The 22,471-nt window shown below is 46.6% G+C and overlaps 1 protein-coding gene across 1 annotated transcript in view; it reads left to right on the forward strand.

The window, feature by feature from the left end:
* Positions 1–15,303, forward strand: part of LRRC56 (leucine rich repeat containing 56) — a gene marked incomplete at its 5' end in the record, with an annotated part of 40,946 nt that extends 25,643 nt beyond the window's left edge. The window contains 9 exons of the mRNA XM_009696175.1: positions 591–687; positions 1,086–1,283; positions 5,297–5,483; positions 7,545–7,727; positions 9,200–9,264; positions 10,372–10,502; positions 11,239–11,432; positions 14,018–14,390; positions 15,126–15,303. Of these exons, the coding sequence (XP_009694477.1) occupies positions 591–687; positions 1,086–1,283; positions 5,297–5,483; positions 7,545–7,727; positions 9,200–9,264; positions 10,372–10,502; positions 11,239–11,432; positions 14,018–14,390; positions 15,126–15,303 (1,606 nt within the window). The remainder of the gene's footprint in view (positions 1–590; positions 688–1,085; positions 1,284–5,296; positions 5,484–7,544; positions 7,728–9,199; positions 9,265–10,371; positions 10,503–11,238; positions 11,433–14,017; positions 14,391–15,125) is intronic.
* Between the last annotated feature and the right edge of the window lie 7,168 nt (positions 15,304–22,471).

The raw sequence follows: 22,471 nt of genomic DNA on the forward strand, positions 1-22,471 counted from the left end.
CAATATGTGCTTTTCTGGGTTAGGACCAGAAAGTTTGGAATTCATATAAATGATCCCTTATATATTTTGCTAGACCTAAAAGGTGGGAAAATAGGATGGAAAGGATTATAATTTTCTGCTGATTCAACAAATGTTATTTGGCAGCAGAGCTATTCCTTTCAGCTGAAAAATCAGAAGAAAGGTAACTCCATAAGAGGACAGAGTGAATTGACTGTGCAGTCAGCTCAGATATGTTAATTTGGGTTATGTGTGTAGAGCAAATGATGCCAGCATAAGCAAACCTCACTTAATTCTTAGCAATTACCTGCAATTTATGACAGAATTACCATGATGTAGCTCTTGGAAGAATTTTAATCAAACTGAACTGGGGTGACATGTTGTCATACAAGAATAAAGATGTCTGTGAGAGAGAGAGGTAGAAAGGGGTATAATTTTATTCTCCACCTTTGAAGGTGAACATTTTTAATGACATTTCTTGTAAACAGTGTGAGATTTGAAGGAAGTAGCAGTGGCCCAGCCTTAGGGAAAAGAAAGCAAGTCTTGAGTTCCCTCATCCATTCAAATAGAGCTTGAATTGTTTCTTTTATAAGGGATCTTGGAACCACGTTGTCCCATCTCCATGTCCTGTGGATGGCTCACTGTGGGCTCTCAGATTTAGATGGGATCTCCTCCTGCAGCTCTCTAAAAGTAAGTATAGATGTGTCCTGTCAAATGGTGATCTCCCAACTACCTTCAGTTCGTACTCGTTACTTGTAGTCTTCGTTCTCTTCTAACCCTTTGTTTTTCTAAAGGGCTTTGATTGGATGCCTTGAATTGCGTGTGTTAGTTTAAAAGACGTGAGAGTGGGTTTTTTTTTAAATGAGATGTAACATTCAGGTCTGATCCTGAAGATGCCTAATGCAGCATAGCGTTTGTTGCTGTAGTTATTTAAGGCAGCAACAGCCACACTTGAAAAATGTTCACTTCCATGCTAATTTCATGCTGTGCTGTGTAATATTTCAAACGTTAGAAAACATTTTGCAAAGCTTGAGTGCTACTTGTGCAAGCCTGTGGTTTACATATTTATTCTGTTTACTTCTGCTGAGGAGCTCTACATAGCCTATAACAATATCTCTGACCTGAGCCAGCTGACCTGGTTGGATCACCTTGAGGTGTTGGACCTGGAAGGGAACAATATTGAGGACATCAACCAGATCCAGTACCTGGGACTTTGTTGCAAGCTGAGCCGCCTGACAGTGGAGGGCAATCTTATTTGTCTGAAGCCAAATGCAGAATCTGCAGAGGTGAGGGCTTGCTTTGCCAATATTGTGTTAATTTTTTGGCGGTGCTTTTTAGTTTGAGTTGGAAATGAGAAAAGTTTCTGCATCTTCCTGTTGTATCATTCTGAGTGATGACATGGGATGCAGTTCCCATCTTTCATTTCTGTTGGTTTTGTCCCCTCATGGCTATTGTCTCCAAGATGAGCACAAATGAAATACAAGGAGTGCTAGTAAAGACTCAGGCCTGCTTCCTAGCGATGTGTTCCTTCTTACCTGTGAGAATGGGATTAAACTAGAAAGTGCAAACAGGCATCTTAGAGGAAGACCAAGAAGAGCATGGACCCCAGCTGTATGGAACCTTCTAGCCTGTAGGGATCTTGCAGTGCGTTAGAAAGTAGCTAATATTTTTCTTACAAGATGTGCCAGTTGCAATGTCTCAATTAGACATCTGTCTTTGGGCTTTTGCATTTCTTTTGGAGGCTTTACAGTCCAACACCAAGTGCTCCAGGACCACCATGCGCAAAAATTGAACCCTCAGAAAAATGATGCTTGAGATAACTAGGAAAAGGTATATTGTAGGAACTGCTTGTTATCCTTTCCCCTGAAAGATTAAAATCAAATGACCAAAAAGACCTTCAGCAAAAGCTGAAGACACAAAATGCAGTGATTCACCTCTTACATACCAAAATGATAAAATCATTTCTGCAGAGGTATTTTGTTGAGGGTATGAGATCCTCTGTGTCACAAAGTTGAAAACATAGTGATACATGATTTGCCTTGGGTTTCAAGGCACTCAACAAGAAAAGTAAGGGAGATCTAATTCTTTGTGAACACTCTCAGAGCTATATTACTCTGTTTCACTTTTCCCTGCTTCAGAAAAAAAGCATTGTCCGGATATAAAAACAGGGATTGTGGCGTGTACTGAAAAGTTAACTGGAGGAAAATCGGAGTTTCAAAATCTTGGTCCAAGATGACTGTTCCTCATTTTGGTCACATAATATCTAACACATATGATCAGATGACAGTTTATGGCCAGCTCACGATATCTTCTCATCCAGGTCTTTTGGAAGGTCCCAGGCCTATGCACACACATATAGGTATTTGATACACGATGGTGCAATCCCCAACAGCACGGTAAAGAGCTGATAGTGCCGGGGTTAGAAAGCAGAGCAGGAGCTGGTGGTGTGACTCTGCTGTGCCGTGTCCCATAGCTTCGCTGTGCGTTTCAAAGCAATCATACCCATGCTGTTAATTTGCCAGTTTGATATTTGTCCTGGATTTAGACTTGCAAGCAGAGGTGCTCTCACTAAAACTCAATTGTGTAGTAGACATGCGCATATTTTAAATCTTTGCACTTTTTAGATAAATGAGTTATTAGCATTTTTCAGATGTAATTGTTGGCTTGATCATATCCCTCAGTAAAAGGAGACACAGAAGGTAGTGCTTTAGCTATCACAATTTTCCTCTCTGGAATCCTAAAGAAAATATTATACACTTGCCTTTCTGTTTTGAACGGGTAGAAGTATACTTCAGAGACCACACTTCTAACTCCATCAACATCTCTCCCTTCCGGAAGGTGCAATCATGAGAGGAAAAAACATATTCCCACAGTAAGGAAGCACTGATAGACAAAGCATGCCTACTTATTGTTTTTACTCCTATGGAGACCAGTACAACTTCTGACACTTCCTTATCATAGCTTCCTACCATGAAAATGATGCCATGTATCCTAACAGAATAGACAGTCTGTTTCTACTCCCTACCAACGAAAGTGGTATTTTTGGAGAACGTAGTTTTCACTTGGTGCCTTCAGTCCTTAGATGTAATGGAGAAATGTCAGGTTGCCCTTGGCTTATTTGGCTGAGGAAATCGGTCCCTGGGATGCCGCTGTGTGTTGTCACGTACCGGGAGTTCAAAGAGGAGTGGTACGTGGTGGTGGTGTGCAATCCACGTTGGATGGCTGTCTCTACTCCTCTGCAACTAGTTGCATTCAAATGCCAGCCAGAATTTGTTGAAGGAGTCTGCAACAACAGGATGTTTTACATTGAGCTGTATCAGAGGCAGGCTGTAAGCTCACCGTAGTCTCCCACCCAGTCTCCGTATTGGGAAGGTGCTCAGCCCTGGGGTGGTTACAAAGCCGGCCCTGCCCTTGGCTGCTGAGAGCTTTTCCATGGGCTTTGTCACTTTCTTGATTTCAGCTCATGTTTGTGTTTCTTCAGGATATAGAAAAGCCACCTGAAATAGAGAAAAGAATAGATGTGGGCTTACTTTGGTGGGCCCTGGGTGGCCAGCTCTAATTCCTCAAGCTCCTTTTTGTAGTCTGGCCCTTGCTACAGCTCTGTGAAAGCTCTCCTATTTATTTCCTTTTAATCTACAGAATGATGCAGCTAAATTTACTGCTCTTTCTTCAGACAGCCTGTTTGCTCTCTGTAATTTGATTTTCAGATGAGGTCATCTTCCCCTGTTATCTAAACCACGAGCAACAACCCGATGATAAATTCTGGAGCCTCTGTTGCAGTAATGTAACATGAGCATAACATGATGCTTCGCTCCAACAGAACATGGCTGGAAATTGGCTGTAGCCCAGGCTCTGTTCCGAGTACGTGTGGTACGGGGTAGCATGGCAATTGGTTGACTCATTTTCTAAATTAAGATTAACAGCTTAGTTAAAGAAATTTAGTGTCTGCCTCTTAACAACAACAAACCCACTCTTTATTTGGTGAGTTCCCTCTGCCAGCCTCGGTGCTGCGCTGGGCAGAGGGAGGGAGGGTGCAACCAGCCAGGGCCCACCAAAAGATTTCTCTTTGTGACCGCTCCATATTGAATGAGGACTTGGCTTCTAATATTGCATGCAATTTCTTGAAAAGCATAACATTTATCTGGATGAAGCAATTGATTTGTAGGTAGCTGTCCATTCATATTCTGCCACTGGGAGTGCACTCTTGATGTATACTTTAAGTAGAAGAGATCTCCATCACTGTTTGCTGCCTTTTGTAATCTGAGGCTATTTTAACCAAAAATAGCTCCATTCCAAAGGAGCACGACCCAGTCAGCCCTGAGGCATTGCTAAGTTTTTCCAAAGACGAAGGTACCATGTGAAGTTGTCTTTCTACTGCTGGAATCCGCCAAAACTGCCCAATTCACAGTGTGCTCTGAGCACAACTGTGACTGTTCTGGATTGACCTTGCTGCTCAGAGGTCCCCGGGCATCGACATGTGCTCGTGTACCATTTTATACCATGGCAGCTCCACACACACACGCAAAACGGGGCTTGCACCCGTGCTTTCCCCCATGGCTGTCGCGCTGAGTCCACGTGCATTGGGAGCAATCGTGTTGGTTTTCCAGCCCGCGGAAAAGAAACCCAAGCGCAGTCCTCTTTAGCCCTCTGGGCACCTCCTGTTGGCATATGACCTCTTGCAGAAGAAAACATGGTTTAAAGTCAGCCATCACTGCTAACAGCGTATAAAATCGCACCCCGAACCTCTGAAGACAGCCTCAGAGGATCAGTGCAGTTCATTCACTGTAGCTGGTTTATGGGTGTGCCTACAAACATGATCCATGGAAATGCTCTTTCTCTTTCCATCAGCAGGTGTAGCGACACTCATACCACGTTTGCAAGTCTTCTTATTACCTCAGTATTGCTGCAGCAACCAGAGAATCACCAAAACAGGGAGAGAGGCTGGCTGAATACTGAGGATGCCCAGGCTTTCCATGAGCATCCGTGGCCTTCTATGCTTTTGTACATTATCCATAATATAATAAAGACAAGTACCAAAGTCATCGGTGGGTAAACACCAAAGGAGTGGGGGACATGCATTTGCATTGCTAACATAAAGTAGAAGTTCTGTGAGGAGAAAGCACAGTGAAATGAAACTCCTGACTGTATTTATTTCTGTCGAAGGAGGTGAATAGGTTTGCCTTGTAGAAGGCGTTTCAAGTTATATGGCAGTCATACAAATTGAACGCTGCTGTGCTGCTGGTGTAAGTCCACACTGTTAAACAAATTGTTCAAGTGACTGCTTTCTCAATTTCTCCAGGAACCAGATTATAATTACAGAGCTGAAGTGAAAAAATTCATTCCCCACTTGGAGTATTTGGATGAAATACCAGCAAGCCAGACTGCTCTCCCTCCTTCCAAGAAGATGCATGAGGATTGGCTAATCATCAAAGAATCCATCAAGAAAGGTGGTTTAGCTGGAGACATTTCATGGTTAGGTATGTCAGGTTTCCTATCAGGGTTCATTTTTTGGTTATGATGCATGAAAAAGAAAGATGAAGAACAAGCTGGCCTCTTCAAAGCCAAAGTTTAATTATAGCAAAGGGATGAAGGACGTTGTCTTCTTCACTTGGGAAGTGAGGAAGCTGGAGTTCAGCACGGTGTAGATTTAAATGAAAGCTGTCCTAAATTAGGCATCAAGATCAGAAAAATGCAGACTGTTTCTGGAGCATCAAGAAAATCCAGCAGTAGCTGGGAGTCTGTACTTAGCGTTCATTCTGCTCGATGAGAAGAAGCAAAGCTTGGAAAGGAATCTTTCAATAACAGCTGTTCACAGCCCTTTCCGTGCTAGCAGTCAATCCCATGTAGCATGGATGTAGCAGGATTTTCTACTGCAATTTAATAATAGGAAAGGCAATTTGGTCACCACCCCTCAATGGCAGCAACATCCTAGCAACTGAGATTGCATGGTCTCGTAGGAGATCTGTTCCATATTCTTTGCCTCTGTGATTAAGTCCATTACATTCATTAGTAGAGAGTAAATGGTTGAAAATAAATCTGTTGTCCCATTGCCGGTAGCCTTGGCGATAGTTCAGATGTCCATGCTTTTATGTATCATGCTACATGCGCTTTACCACGTACCATTAAATATTACAAAGTATTTCCTATAACTGCTCCTGTTGCTCCCCATTAGTGTGGGCAATGCAGCTGGCTTCCCAGCCTCCCCCCTCCAAGTTGTGGTTTGCCTGCCAACTGTACTCCATTAAAAATTTAGTTTGTTTTGGAATAAGTACATACGTTTGTCATTTATTTAATCCCAGTGAGTCCAAATCATTAGTTGTAATAGTAGTTATGGTAGGGAAAAAAATCCATTAAAATCTGATCCCTCAATGATCCTGCTTTGGCAACATGAGCTATGGTTCAGAAAACGAGTTAACAGAGCGAGCTGACAGAAACAGTAAGGACGGGGCACAATTTGTGTTGTTTCCTAGTGTAACTAGACTTACATTCTTGCCTTCAGCTCTGAACTGATGAGCTCACATCGTCGGGTTCAGACATCCCCATATTTTTGCCTTTTCCATAGCAGTGTTGACTCGGGTACTTTTCTATTTCATGGGTTTGTATTAACAACTATGGCCAATATATTTTAAAGGTCCCTAACACTCAGCTCTTAGGGAAATGGCCATATTATTACAGAGCTGATTGCTCCACTCTGGAGCTGGTAGATGCTCAACACTTTACAAAGTGTAGTATTCATCTAGGCACCGAAATTAAATTTGCTTTCCTACGGATTGTTGGCTGCACACACTGTGCTGTGCTCCCAGGACGGCCGGCGGTTGGGCAGGGAAGAGGACAGGGAAGAAGTCTGCCTTCACTAGCTTTTGTATAATCAACCTTGCCCTGCAGCATTACGAAAACTCAGTTTTCACCTTTCTTTCTGTGGCAGTACTGGAGGAATCTGTCACAGCTATCCCCAGATTTCCAGAACTCCTGGTACATGGTTTACCCTGATAGTTCTGGGAAGGTGGCCATCACCATCTGCATTGTGCCTGGGCATTTAAGCAATATATTTTAAGACTGAGGGCTTGTGGCAAGCAGGCACATGGGCAGCAAACGAAAGGCAGCTTACTCTTAGCCTTGGCATGCAGGTGGGGGAAGTAGCAGAGCCCTTGACACATCCAGGCTCACCTGTGGGGCAATTGGAGATGGGTGGTGAGCACGGCACGATTCCTGACCCCATAGTCAGCCAGCAGCTGGTCTCTGGTACCCAGGAGCAGGAGGAGGATGAGAAGGGACTTTGGTTTAGTTGAGGGTCCCCAGGTTCTGCTGTCTGCAGAGGACAGCTACGGGGGACTGTGTGCAGCACCAGGAACCCCTCTGTCTCCAGGCTTGACTCATTCCAGCATGTTTCTTGTAGCTGCCATGACATATTTTTCTGTCCCCTGCAGCTCCAAGCGTGCAGCAACTGTCACCGTGTCGGCAGTGTACGGTGATGGTGTGGTTTGAAGCCTTGCACAGCTGTCCTTACATTAGCCAAACCTCTCTCTTAGATCCATACCTTGGGGCAGTAGCAAGGCAGTCTGGATGCGGCCCAAGACCCCCGACAACTTCCAGACCTGGAGCTGTGCTGCTGTCTGCTAATGCAGGGAGATCTAGCGATGCCTGCCTCTTGTACGGTGGCTGTCCTCTTCCACATCCCACTGCTTCTGGTGAGCTGTTCACAGAAGATGATTCCAGTGATTTGACGCACGGTAATGTATGCTTTTTAATCCCGTTCTTTCCTACACCACCACCTCCTTCTGAATGTTATTATTGCTGATGAAAGCCTGAGTGCTTTGAATGCCACCTACCCATGCTGCTGCTAGATCAGGTTCAGCCTATGTTTTTTCCCATGGGACGCACCTGCTCTAGCCTGGGTTCTCCTTTATTTCCCCCTGCAGCAGAAGGTGCAAATCATCTGGGCTTCCCCCTCCTCAGCCCCGTGCATTACGTACTGCTGTCCCTCTTGACAGCCCCGTACCGCAGTGGTGCTCCCTTACTGAAGTTGCCTGTCACATCTCATCAAAAACTGTCCTGCTCAGTCCTTTAAATTACACATCAGCCTAGCTGGGCCTCAGTTAAGTCACATCTGGGCCTATCTTGTTCAATCATAGGAATGTGGTCCAAGGTAGTCCTCTAGAAAGGTGTAGTGATGCACGTTCACTCCTCGTTGGATCATATGCTCAAACTGCATGTACCGCAGCATCGCTGCTGTCAGTGAGCACTTTCTTTTGGGTTTCCAGGAGTGGATCCCTCAGCAAGAGGAGTCAGTTCCTTGCCTTTCACACACCTGATCTGCAGGTTAGCCCAAAACACGGATGTACCACTGCCCTTCGTGCCCTGGCCACCTGGAAGTACCGCCAAGTTAGCTGGGGACAGCTGGATGGAAAGGGAAGTTCACTTCTGGTACAATATTTGGCACTTCCCAAGACATCTTTCCCAGGCTCCTGGAAAGACCTTTACGGTGCAACTCCACCGACCCCTAAAGTACAGATTAGCCACGAAGATGGTGTTTTGTTTTCCCAGCATTGTGGGCTGCTTCTCTCAGATGCCAGTCCCACCTCAGTTCCTTGCTGTAGGTAGGACTCAGGATGATAAACTAGATGAAGCAATGCAGCATCAACAGCTGAGTGCGCATTCAAAAAAGTAATTGGAAACCGAGTACAGCTTGCCAGGGAATGAGACCATAATTTCACGTGCATTTTTAGGTAGCTAGCACTACTGGTAGAGACAGTTTCACCCAATGTTCACTGCTTCTTCCTGCCCCTTTGCTGCCTTGTCTCTTGTTTTGGCAAGAGCATCTGCATAGCCACATGGGGAACCTGATTCTGATCGAGATCCAGCTGAAAAATAACCCAGCAAACCAAACAAACAGAAAAACCCCCAAAAGCATATTTAGTTTTAGTATGGATCCATCCCCTGATCTGACTCGCCATGTGGCCACCCAAATGTTTGCACCAGCACAGTGGAGAAGGCAGACTAGGACCAGAAGGAGACAAATTCTGGTAGAAAAGGAGAAACTGCCTCTTAGCAGCAGTGTCAGGCCATGCCAGCTGACACGGTGAGCCTACGCCATGAAATATTACATCTTCCTGTCTACAGGAAATGACGTTGACTGATTTCAAAGACAGCACCATTTGTTAAATGCTGGAGTAAAGCATTTTCTTTTTTCTTTTTTTCTTAGGACACAGTCAAGTTATATGTGGGAACCCCACCAAGGCCCTTTGTGCAAGGAGGCAAAAGCTAGGTGTATGTTTTTCTTGTATACTTCATATTTCTGCCTGGTCACCCCCATAAATCCTGGGATAAACTGAGCTCCCACTGTGGCTTGTGGTGGCTCACCGTAGCCCAAAAGCTCCCCAACATGCAATTGGCCCTGAGGAGGACAGAGAGTCTCTTGCCCTGATATTACAAAGGTGCCCATGTGCTAGCAGCAATTAACCATCAGCTGTAAAGGAACACGTGAAAATCACGTATCAGCTGCTGGCAGCACATTTCCTTGGCTGAGCAAAGCGCAAGGCAGGATTGCAAAATTTGACAGTATTTCTACAACAGCTATTAAGCAAAAGATTTTTTTCCAGCAGTGCTTCCTTGATGTTGGTGTAAACAGTCAGATCGCTAATGCTGCAAGGTCGTTCCTATTGACTAAATAAAAACCCGCAAAGCCAAAGTTTGGTCCTCTTGGCGGTGGGGTGATACCCCAGCCCTGCGGATCAGCCTGCTCATTTTGGCTGTAACTTAATGAGAAGATACCCACGGGATGCACTCTGGTTTGTCACGGTTGGCTTTTGTGGGCCCTGAGGTTCACCGCGGCACGGATGCACGTGCATATATTTAAACAGGCTGTGCTAAATCAGAGAAACGGCATGCACAGGACACCTGCATCGCTGCGCTGTCGGCAACCTCACTTAATGCTGACAACAGATGTTAAAGAACCACTGGAAAAAATGTGTCCCTCCCTTGTCTCTCTGCTGCCACTGTCCAAGCCCTGGAAACTTTTCTGAAAGAAATTTGAACATTTGAAGCAATTCCTGTGTGTTACAAAGTAGGGTCTGAAAGGGGACTGTGGTCATATGCTGAATGATGCAATTTCGGTGGTCTTAATATGTTTATTGGTATAGATGCTACGGGCTTATACACCAGTGACAACATTTTTGTTACTGCTGTCCTGGGTTCCTCAGGCTGTAACAGTGCATGCGACTGGGGTATGGGGCTTCTTAAAACCGAAGAGTAAGAAAATGGTGAGGGGTGATGTGAAAACTCAGGACAAATAGTGAACTCTGCTGCTTTCTAAAATCCACAAGCTAGAAGTGGAGTTCCTGAGGTTAACAAGATAACTTCTGTCATTTTTTGCAGCCACCTGCAGTGAGTTCTTTGAAATTGCGTGGTCTGAGGACGGAAAACCTTTACGGCTGTGGAGGAGGAGGCAATCTGCACCAGGAAGATGCATTCTCTGAACTGAGAGTACGGAGAGAGCAGCACAAGCGGTGAGATGACGGGCGAAATCTTGTTGTGCAATAAAACGGGCATTCGTTTTCTACAGTAATAATAAAATAAACTCTTTTTGGCCATCTGGTGGTGGTTTCAGGGGATAGTCTTGGCCACCTGCCCTCCTGTCCCTGTAGTACCAATCCTTCTTCCATCAGTTCTGAAGCATCTGTGGGGTGGGCAAGGGGGAAAAAAATCTGAGAGAAGCTCTGACCTCTCTCTAGACCAGGCTGCAGAGCAGCATAGGCTCGCTTGCTTGCTTAACGAGAGCAAGGAAATGGCTTTTCATAACTGGTAAGTCATTCTTGGCCCTGACAGTGTCTATCTTCAAACAGTAAAAGAAGTGAAAGCGGATGAGGTTTTCTGCAAACATCGCATTGGCCTAACCGAATGAAAGGCTGAAAGGAAAATAATGTCCTGCTGAGATTCCCCCATCTCATAGACAGATAATGGTTGTTTCCGCAGTAAAAAATGGCTTTATTTCTCTGAGCTTACTTCACTGTGTAGTATTTTAAATCTGCCTTGTTTCACTTGATTAACTTTAGGACGCTTTCAGGTAATCAGACACAGTCAGCTTTGATGGCTGATCCATTTAGGATGGTTTTCCCTGCCTCTAGGAAAGTGGGAAATTACAGTAGTGACTAAATCCACTGCCTGGCTGTTTGCCTCTGCACTTGGCTTTGCATATTTGCAACTGAAAAGCTAACTAAAGGTGTGATGCTTGATGTTTTCCAGGTGCCTGCAAACAGATCAGCAAGAAAAAGCCACCCAAGCACTGAAGGTAACTCTTAGCCGTGAAGAAGAGGGTGAAGGCTGCAGCCTGACTGGCAGCTGTGAAGATGAGTTGAAGAAGACCTGTGATGAGAACCTCATTGAAAGGATTTCACTTGATTCTTCTTGCCACTCCTGTCTCTCCCAGTCTTCCTCAGGTACTGGACCTAAACCTCTGGGGAAAGCTTAGCATCGGGTAGGGACACGTGCTACTAACTGTTTGTAGATAGGTGTATTAGTAACTGCAGTGTTTTATAAGATCTGGCTTCTGTGCTCTAGAGCAGCAATTTGGAAATAACATTGCACGGCCGGACCCTACATAATCCATTCTAGTTTTTAAGCAGGACATTGTGGCCAGCTGTGTTGACCATCAGTTGATGTATTTCAGCATGGTTCTGTAAAATTAAGATGAACAAAGCTGATCTTACACCAACTTAGCATCAGGTCTAGTGGAAGGCCATGCCTCTGTCTTTTACCTTGGGTCATTAATTTATGGCAGTGCCAAGTGAATCTAAAATACTGTCGTTCCGACTGAGTTGTGTTTTACCCCAGTTGGCACTGATGGAAATAATGGCTGAGCTAATGATTAAGGTTTAACTGGGCAACTGGGAATTCTGGGAAGATATGCAACGAAAGGGATGCATTCAGGAAAGGGTTTAAAAATGAAATGTGCTCTTCTACTCAGGAACAAAGGCAAAGGCCTCTCTGGAACTGCATTTACATGAATGAAAGCGGAATTCCTGCTCTTCACTCCTTGTGGAATATTGTATTTAAGAATATTAGAAACGTTCATAATGGTTATTCCAAACACGTTTCAAGTAGAGGAGCTTATAAAAGTACAACTTTAATCTATTTCTATTGTTAATAATCACTTTTTTTTTTGCCTCAGTAAATATTAGCATGTGAGTTCTTGTTTTACATTTCTTTCAAGGGCAAAAACGGATCTATTAAAATTTGGAAAAATATATTTTGGAAAAACCGGAAGTATCATTAAACTATTCAAAGCCTCTGTGTATTAACGGTAATATAAACAATATCTCCTTAATAACAATTGAAGCTGTTGTGAAAAATCTAAAGGAATGACCTAGTGGCCAGTGATCACAGAAGTCTTAGATTATGATCTCATGGTCTCTTTAAATTTAATCTGAGCTTTTTTAGATTTAATCTGATTTCTTTAACTTGCATATAATTTATTATGATCTCATCATCTTTGTAGATTGAGTAGACAATGCCCCAAACATCTCACAGTGTACCAGTGTCATGCCCTATAGGATTATGAAAGTGAATAATGGGGCACAGATCTGCCCATCTTGTAACCAAATCTGCTAGGATTTGGTTACAAGATGGATGGAGTGGTTTGAAATCTGGTATTACCTAAGGAGATGACCCAGATCTCAAATCACAAGCAGCTGGCCATAATAACCAAGATTCAAATAATCATAAACACAGTAGCCTTTTCCCACTGTCACTAATAGACATCATGTGTTTTGCAGAGCGAATACCTGATAAAACTGATAGACTTTATTCAGCAAGGCAGTTAAAAATACACTGGATCGCTGTGACTTGAGATCGTGTCAAGATCTGGAGAGGTATTTAAATGCCTCGACGTTTAACTTCAGAAGCGTGTCCTACCCGATGTGATTTTCTCACAGAAGAACTTGTTGCTGGAAATAATTCTTCTGACCAGGAAAGGGCAAAAACTCTGAGCAAAACCACTCTTATGTAAAAGTGTTTGCAGCATCAGATCCATATAATCTGCACTCTTTGGAAGCTGTTGAGCATTATTTCGGGCTCTTGAGTCAGGCATACCAGTCTTTCAGAGTGTCCTTACTTAAAAACAAATAAAAAGCCCTATGAAATTTAGACATTTTTAAAGCATATAGTATGATGGAAAGTGTTCAGTGAAAACTTTATATCAGTTTTATGTGGTTACCTAAGCAGTAAAACACATCCCCGTCAATTAGGAGCTATAAAGCTGAACTTTCTGGGCCTGGGTTTTGGTGTCACATTCTTTAGATTATGTTCCTGCCCTGGACCCTGCACATCAGGCACTTAGGTACTGTTGGTTCTTTTAATAGACAGGAGCAATCGGATCCCTGCTATATATAGAATGGTTTTAAGCATATATATGCACGCACATTATATTCATAACTCAGCAACAAGATTTTTCTTCTCTGTATGTTGCACTGAGGATGACATGGGCTAAAATATGAACAATCAGATAGTAGCCCTGCACCTAATGCAATATTTTCCTGAGCAGTCAGGCACTTTCTGTAATTTTAAGGCTAATCTCAAGATTTTGTTCTTAAACCTCTGCCTCTGATTAAAAAAAAATAAAACGGATCCACTCATCTGTGATTATTCCTGTGCCTTGAATTTCAGATCCCTGGATGGGGTCTTCAGGTATTTAAAACAAGTCAATGCAAACACTGGCCAGGAATGATGCAGGAATCCTGCCTGAGAAGAGGAGGATGGGCGAGCTGATCTGGAACTGTGCACCAGTGAGCAGCTCCAGTGCTTGGCACATCACCAGTGATACTGGGAGGGAGGCTGCCAAGTAACCCAAACCCCTAACTGTCAGAAGAAGCAATTCCACAAGGCCAGCATCGCTGTGTGCCCCGGGACACATCTGCCCACCCAGCTCCATCACATAGCGTTCTCCGAAACCTTTCGCTCACTGGGTCGGCCATTTAGGAGTAAGATGAACTGGTAAATCACTGCACTTCTCCCCCCCCTGTTTCAGGTTCATCACAGGCTCAGGAAGGCGTAGTGTTCTCCAACCCAAACCGTTGTCTAATTCCATCCCCTCCAAAAAGCCCTTCACCTGCATCTGTCATGGATGTCACAGCAAGACCCTGCAAAATGAGGAGCCACAGAGTAAGATGCCTAAAAATACCCAGCCGAGAGGAGGACAGGCAGTGGACACAGCGATGCCAGTCAAGGGTTCATCAAGAAACTTCAGCCCAGGCTCTGGGCAAGGAACTTGCTCTTCTGAGCCAGCGCAACGTGTCGGCTGCCTTCAGATCCCAAGGGCAGCCCCAGCCTGCAAAAACTGGGAGCGCTGGCCAGCAAAATCCTATTTCAGGACCAGCAGCTGTTGGATTGACAAGCATCAGGTATGTGTGCTGCCTGCAGCGTGGCTGGGGAAAGCAGAAGGGACTTTGCAGCAGGAAAAAGCAGACTTCTGTGTTGTCTCTGGAGCCTCCTGCCTGTTCTTTAAAAAGAACTACTTTTATTTGTGCTGACATTTACCTTTGTCTGTCTAATGCTAAAAGAAACATTCTTTCATGTTCCTTATAGCTTGAGCATTGGAAATTTTGTATTTTCTTGAATAATAGCCCAGAATTTTCCTGTGTTCTTTCTGCTCCCTTCCTGTGTTCCCCACGCGGGGCTGATGCCCGTGTCTTTTGCAGAGCTCTTGTAGTGGTGCTTGTTCAAGACTTTCCTTGGGTAAACTCCAGGACAAGTTCCTGACATCCCACTTCAGTGTGTTTTCCCTCGAAACTTACATTAATTCCTCTTAGAGAGAGCTTTAGAAAATAAAGTAGGCATTAGAGAAATGTCACATGCACCAAAACATGCTTATTTCTGAACCTTCTTACTGTAAGATCAGCATCGTGTTGCTTCTTTGAAGAAATAAAACTGAGGAGTTGTGACCTGACACCTTGATTTTGAAGTTAACGTAGGCATTATAGAGTGGTATATGCAGGGAGCTCATACCTTGTGCTGCTCCCAGGCCTGGCAACTTTCGGTTCAGTTTTCACAATGGGCAACAGCAGAGCTGGTGGGAAGAATGCAGATATCCAGACCCAGAGTGCAAGTTCACCGTGGTGTTTCTCTCTTTTCCTCAGGCCCACAATGGATGAGAGCCCTCCTGGAGGGATCAACCACCCCCAGCCAGCTGTCTGCTCATCCACAAAAACCTTGGAGAGGTTTGGGCTGAAGAGCGCTGCTTGGGCCAGGCTGCAGTCATTACCAGACAGACCCACTGCCTCAACAACATCTCAGAAGCAAAGTTCTCGATCCTAGAAGATACTGAGGTGGCAGCGTGTGTTGGAGCCATGTACACAGCACGGTCTTGAAAGATCGATGCTATCTTTCAGCTTCTTCTGCAAGCTAAACGCAGAGCTGTCAAACAAATTACATGATTTGCCTCAATTAAGGCTACAGCTGGTCCAGAAATGCTTTCTTTAAAGAGCACCCACTGCTCAGCAGAAGAGCTAATCAACCTCTTATTACAGAAAAACATGGTTATTTTTGCAGCCTTCATGCACAAAACCAGAACAAGTCCTAACGTATTTCCTCTCATCCACACCATGCCCAGGCAGGGACACTGACCCAAGCAGAGCGTGGACCCTGCGGTTTATGGAGGTGGGGGACACGGGGCATTCCCTCTCATGCTCAGCTGCCTGACCTAGCAGCAGCTCCACCATGTATCTTTTGCAGTCCTGGATGTTTAACATCCAAGGGACAAAGCCAGGGGCTTGAGAGGAAAGCGTTGACCGGAGCGGGTTGTAAGGGAGAGGTGCGTTGCCCGAGGAAGAGCCCAGGAAGGCTGGGTGGTTTCGGAGCTTATGCCCCCACAAGAGCTCACCCCGTTCACCGGCATCCGAGGTTCTTGTTGCCTGCATCGCTGTGGGAGGGAATGCAGACCAAGTGGCTCATCCCAATATTAACATGTTTGTTTGCTCCGTAGCTAACCTGGAAGGATTTCTCTTGCTTCTTATGGATCATCATTGCATGTCGGAATTTTATTAACGGAGCTGACCTCTGTAACAGGTGTCAGAACATCCCCTGCATGTGCCTTCAGAATCAGGCGTCCCACCTCTAGGTGTTTTTAGATTGAATAGACTTTCCATTTTCATATGACCAAATAATTTTTAGTAATGCTGCCGCAAAGATAAGGCAGAGAAGTAAGAGAATAATCTCTTGTTTTTTTCAATAGGGCATTTGCTTTATATGCAGGTGAGATTCCAAACATCTGTTTTAGTGACTGCACACTGTGAGATGTTGATCCAAATGACTGTGCCTTACAACTTTATTGATGTTGCAGTCTGAAACCAAGTGTCATCACATTTTTTTTCCAGTTTAAATTGCTATGTTAGATATGCCTTTTTAAATCAGTTGATAAAACAGTAATTACATGATGAGTTAATGAATTGGTTTATGTTTTCTTTCTACTGGTCAGCTTAACATAGAGGAGCAGAATAATAGAGAAAGTCCCAAAACTTTGTCTCATCATGGTGATACTTGTGCCACTTTCTCCTACAAAATAGTCTGGAGCTTGAAGTTAGTTTGCCCAGTTTTGGTGAGTCCTAGAGGAAATCATCCATCAAAAATCATTAAGAGCTACGTGGCATGTGATTCTGTGCAATCCGATGGATGCAGGCAGGATTTCCCATCAGATGTTACCCAGCAACAGTGCCTGTGTCCTTAAATAGGCTCCAAAACCGGACTTTTTGCCAGTGTTGCTGACTGTGACCATCACCAAAAAAAAAATAAATCTGACCTTGTAAAAGAAAGAAGAAAGCGGCAGTGTAGTTTTCAGAAATGCTCTGTGCCCTCCCTGCCTGCTTGAAGCCTGCAGCCCTTGGTGGCAGTCAGCACCGGTGACAATCAGGGCCTTCTCCATAGCGAGAGTCATCTCCGTGGGTGATGGGTAGGACTGTCTTCTCCAAATATTCAGAGTCTCCTTCTCAATTTACATCTTTGATTTCAAAGGGGCGGAGGGGGAAAAAAAAATGCATAAGTGAGTTTTTGTGGGGGGAGACTGGGGCAGGTAGATGAGTCTGCATCCGCAGATGCAAAACTCTGGGTGCGGATCTGGAAAGGACCCTCAAAAGCGCCTGTGAGCTCGTCTCCTGGCAAACACAACTTGACTGTACGTGTGTGGGGTGGGGAGCTTCTCTGTGGTGACGGAGAGGGCTTGGAGAAACGGTCAGGAAAAAAGCTCTGCCCTCCTGTGTGGGAAGTGAGAGTCACTGAGGGCTTCAGCAACCCCATTTAACTCAGGGTTTCCTGGTTTGACTTCCCTTCGGGTACCCCAGTGATAACTCTGAGGGGTGCAGGCAGTGTGTGACCTTCAAAACAGCCACCCCACCCCTTACCAACCAGCTCTGCCCCACTGGTGGCCTGACCAAGGCTGTCACATGCCGTGGCGTGGCATCTGCGACCAGAGGCAGGAGAGGGTGTCCACTCTACCTATTGATCACTGCATCGGCTGGTGACCCAGCACCTTCTGGGGTGCCTATCGGTAGGGACAGGTATGTAAGACGGTCTTGAAGCCGTGTGCTCTTGTGTCCTGGCAGTGCCACCATTGGGGATTTAGTGGCCAGAGCTGACTTGGAGGCCTTGAGGAGCGAAGCAGTTGGCATCAGCGCTGTGGTTTTAGTGGCACTGTGCCGCAGCAGAAAGCGGTGATGCCAGGAGCTGGGGGCCCTGGGGCACTTGCAGAGCAGTATCTTGATGCCTCTTTCCTCATTTGAACCTCTGGGTTATGTGCAGGAAAGCGAAAGCTCTGCTTTCAGATGGACCTTGTGGGCAGGACACCCCGTGCTTATCTGGGAGACGTGCTCAGTCTTGAGCTGTGCTGCTGACGGCGTGCCCAGAGCACAGGACAGGAGGCCAGAGAAGGATGCTCCCATGCTCAGCGAAGTGATAACGCCAGGCTCTTGGGTTTTGCTTTCCCGAGGTGGATCTCCAGCTCTGTTACCCAGCAGGACAGAGACTGGTTTGGGGCATACAGAGAGAGGAAGGCGAAGCGACTTGGCAGCAAAGCTGTTGCACCAGTAGGAATCTGACTTCCCTCCATCATGCACGCATCTTGTTAATATGGTTTTGGCACAGGGAGTGGAGGAAGACTAATTAGTTCTCAGCACATGAAAGCCTAGCAGGTAGCAGAGCCAAGCATTGGTGGACAGCTCTGTCAGAGGTGTGAGGTTTTTTATGTGCTACCTTCATTGCATCCTTTCTGGGCGATCTGACCTGCAGAGTGGTATTTGCAAGAGTATGTGCCCTGAAGCTAAATGTGGAACGAGACCAAGTGCCAGGCTGTCACGCATGGAGCAGCAAGGAGGCTTGTTAAGAGAGCAAGCTTGTGATCGCAGCCCGACCTAACGGGGCAAAAGGGCTGGTGGTCTCCTCTCTGCCGGGAGCGGATGCACCTCAGGGTTTCCCAGAGTTGCCACGCTGTTGTCTGTTGGAGTTTCCAGAACAAGCAAAATAAATAGGGCTGTTGCAGATCAGATCTGCACAACTATAACAGATCCACAGAGGAAATTATTGCTCTGGTTTTAACCTCTGCTCATCCACCTTCTGCCTTTTTCATCTGGAAAATGTAAAAGCCAGCCAGAGCTTTAGTAGGCTGATAAGGAAATGTTAGGCATGAGGGGCTACCCGTGAATTCGATTCTCTTGGCCCAAAAGGGAAATACATGGGGAGTTTCATCGTGGGTTTTCTTGTCACTGTTTCCTCTGTTAAAATCCTGCATTGGTCCCTTGAATAGGGACAAAGTCATTTAATGAACGAGCTTATTCCCTTATATCCCTGCCTTTGCAGACTCTCTTAATATTTATCTCGGCAGGAACCTTGCTCCCAGTTGGATGCAACCAGTTTCAGATGTACATTACCAGGATCCATCCCCTTGTTCTTGTGACGGGCCCGGAGCTGCTGGTGCCTTTAAGTATCTCGCTGCCTTAATGGGATTTGCTGCTGGCTGCCAAATTGATATCTAGTGTGTCGGCAGGAGAGAGGGGCGAGAACTGCTCCCCCCCTCACCTATTAATAAATCAGCACTGCAGGGATGAGTTTTCAGCCAGGAGCTAAGTCTCATCAGTGCATGCTGCTAAGGGAGGGGGTAATTAGCTGGGGGCAGCTGCCCTGCAGGGGCCAGGGCTGGGAGAAAAGGGATCTGGCCCGCAGCGACAATGCTGGGGTGTTAGCAGAAGCGTGGTCCATGGAGGAGGTCTCTCAGCATCACTCAGCTGGTGTCCGACGAAGCAGCTCTGCTGGAATGGCTGGTGCTGCCCTGCATACTGAAAGGCTCTGCTCAGCTGGAGCTTTATAAAAAAAATAATTGAAGAAAGAAGCGGGGAGCTGTGTGCCAGCCAGCGAGTTATCTCAGTGTCTAAAAATCCTTCCTCCTCCTTGAAGGGAACGTGGCTGGGACAACATCCCACCCAAACAAATGGGCCCTGACAAGCGAAGGCGGTTCGTGCTCAGACCTGACTTGCGTTCTGTATCTGCAGGGACCTCCACGTCCCGTTTGGGGACAGACCAAAGGGGGTGGTAGCCCTGTCTAGTGTCCCCATCGCAGCTGTCTGCACACCCCACCTCCTGCACAGGGCTTGTGACTGTTGTCTCCTTACCGAGGCCGTTCCTCTCATTGAAGGCTTGGGGTTGCTTTGCACTTGGATTCATCTTCATTGCTTAAATCTGGGCAAAATCTGGCAGCTCTGGGAAACCTTGGGGTAATTCCATTGGCTGCCAAGGAGGAGAAAGCCCAGGAGATGTTCAGGAAGGAAAGTCTCATACACACCTCCTCTTCAAATACATACTAGTGACAGGTCAGCTCAGGATCATTTCCTACACAGTTCCTTGGCTTGCCACCATGTTCAGAGCTCAATGTGCTCAGGCTTATTGCCATGGGCAGTGTCTGCACCCATGGTAGGACATGGACACTTCTGGGGTATCATTAACCAGGTGGGTCATGCTCCAGTAGCGCCAGTCTCTCCATTGATAAAACAGGGTTTGAGATGGCTTGATACCAAGTCTGCTTGGTACCATCCAGTGCCAGGTGAGACGAATCCTACCCTGCGATAGCTTTCTCATTGTGCCAGAGTATCCTGGCCATGTTTTTATTGTTGGCAGCATCTTGGTCCTCTCAAGGATTCCACTGGGGGATACCAGAAATGTTCTGGCTGGGGCAAAGGACCAGCCTTAAAGAGTAAAGATGACATGGGAGCGTGTGACGACTGGGGCAGCGTGCCTTGTATCAATGTACGTGGCTTCTTGAGCGGGCTTGCAAAGCTCTTGGACCTTGCAGGGGGACAGGCAGGGCAGGGGGACAGCAAGAAGCGTTTGTCCTGGACTGAATTCAAGGTGCCATCGCAGACCATGAGCTGGTGCTGCAGGTGGAGAGCTGGCCCGCTGCAGATGCTTCTGGGAGGGCAGGTCTGCTGCCTGGTCCCCAAAAGAGAAGGACATCTGTCATCTCTGTCCCCAAAGAGGGAGATGCTGGCTGGATTTTTTAGAAACTAGTCCAGCTACCTGGGAGGTGACCTAGGTAGTAGAGATCCTGCCTGGGAGATCTCTTGCTGTCACTAGAAGAAAGACAACCCTGTGGTGACAGCCTTGATCAAGCCTTGGGGACACTGGAGTCATTTTTCTGCTCTGCGCTGGTTTCCTACGGCCCAAGGACAAATCGTGTGATCTGAGAAGAGGTGTGGCATGGTCCTACACAGGCGACGAGAGCAGGGTCTTGCTCTGACCCATCCTTCAAACAGGGCATCCGCCACTGGCACGTCCTCTCCCATTGCCGTCAGAAACCTTGTTGTGCTTATGCATCCTCAACCGGAGCTCAGCGTGATTGTGCTAAAATTAAGGGAATAATTGAGATAATTTTTTAAGCATGCCAAGGGAAGGCGGCCTGGCAATGGGATTCTCCTACATGGCACGGCATAAACTAGAAAAATAAAATGTTGGATTCCTGGATGGAGAGTTGTGGCATCACTTATGAATGTAAATCTGTGCCTGAGGAAGAGAGCGACTGCACACGCAGCTAGGCAAGCCGCCGCTTCAGCTGAATTTGAAGAGCAAGAGGAACATCTTGAAATGGACGCTAGAGGGAAGAAGAGTGTCTCACAAGTGTGACTTTTAAAAGTAAAAAGGCTCAGAAACCAAACCCGAGCAGCTCCAGAGCGTTTGGGAGGCATTGGGCACACAGCGGGCTCAAGTTTTTCTTTTTTACCTTCTCCAGCAGCCAGTGTGGTGGCCTCGTTTGATGCCCCCAAATGCACTACGCTGGTAGTGGCTTGCTGTATCACATATGACTTGGATTTATTTGGAAATATTTCCTAAGGAAACCTGTAATGCCCACAAAATGTAATGGAGAACATCCCGGACCCCTGCGTTGGCAGTGGAAAGCCGGGGTACTATAGGGTATTGGTGGTGCTATAGGGCATCTGATGATGCTGTGTGAAATCCCAGCGTGTCTTAAAGAGATGATGTTGGTCGCAGGCCATAGCTGCAAGCTGCAGACAGGCTCTAGACTGTGCACGGCTTGAGTTCCAGCTTCTCCTCCCTTGCTGACCAGGGACCTCTCCTCTCTGGAGCCCAGCAGACCAGGCAGAGCTTCCTGGGGGCTGTGCTCCCCACCACCGCTAGGCAAATCCCTGCTGCCAGGTCTACCAGTCTGAAACCAGTCCTCTCCCAGCCCAGCTGTGTTAAAGCTCTCTGCCACCTCTCTCCGCTTTGTCCCCACCCTCATCTCTTCCATCCTATTTCCCCTGCCCTGCTCCTGGTTCTCACCCAGTTCTGCCCGTCGCCTGCAAGCGGTTGCTGGCATCCTGGTACCTCCCGGGCAGGACCTCGCTGGAAGAGTGGTGCAAGCTGGGCAGGGTTTGCATTTGTTGCTGCTCTTCTCTCTTCCACGGCTTTCCACCTGCAGGGATTTTGGCCCTCCTCCTGACAGCAGGACAGCGCTGGGAGACCATGGCAGGTTGCAAGAGGCTTCACAACAGAAGGTTGGTCCCGAGGGCTCAACGTCTGCCACCACCCTGCCCACATCACTTCTGTCCCAGCCCTTTCCCCACATGAAGCCTGGCAAAATCAACACCCAAATTCCTACTGCTGCTTTGTGGGCAGGATCAGACCCGTCTTCCCCGACAGTGAGCACCAACCCAGTCCTTTCTCCATCCCTGGGCCACTCTGCTGCTGCAGGCTCCTGTCACCAGCATCATCCCCACCCCAGGGGACATCCAGAGCCATGACAGGGGCCTGGAGGCGAGTACCACAGCACCTGCTCTCTCCCCACCAGCCAAAACACATCAGCCGCAGCCATGCTGCTTGTGGGGATGGTGCTGAGCATGTGCTATGACCTGGTCATGTCCTGGGCCGATCAAGCCCATATAGACCAGGGCTGTGCCAGGGCAAGCGCTAACCGAGGGCACGGGCAATCATGGCTGCAGCATCTGCCACA

Source organism: Cariama cristata, unplaced genomic scaffold (assembly GCF_000690535.1).
Source record: "Cariama cristata isolate BGI_N322 unplaced genomic scaffold, ASM69053v1 scaffold25052, whole genome shotgun sequence".
Classification (NCBI taxonomy): Eukaryota; Metazoa; Chordata; class Aves; order Cariamiformes; family Cariamidae; genus Cariama; species Cariama cristata.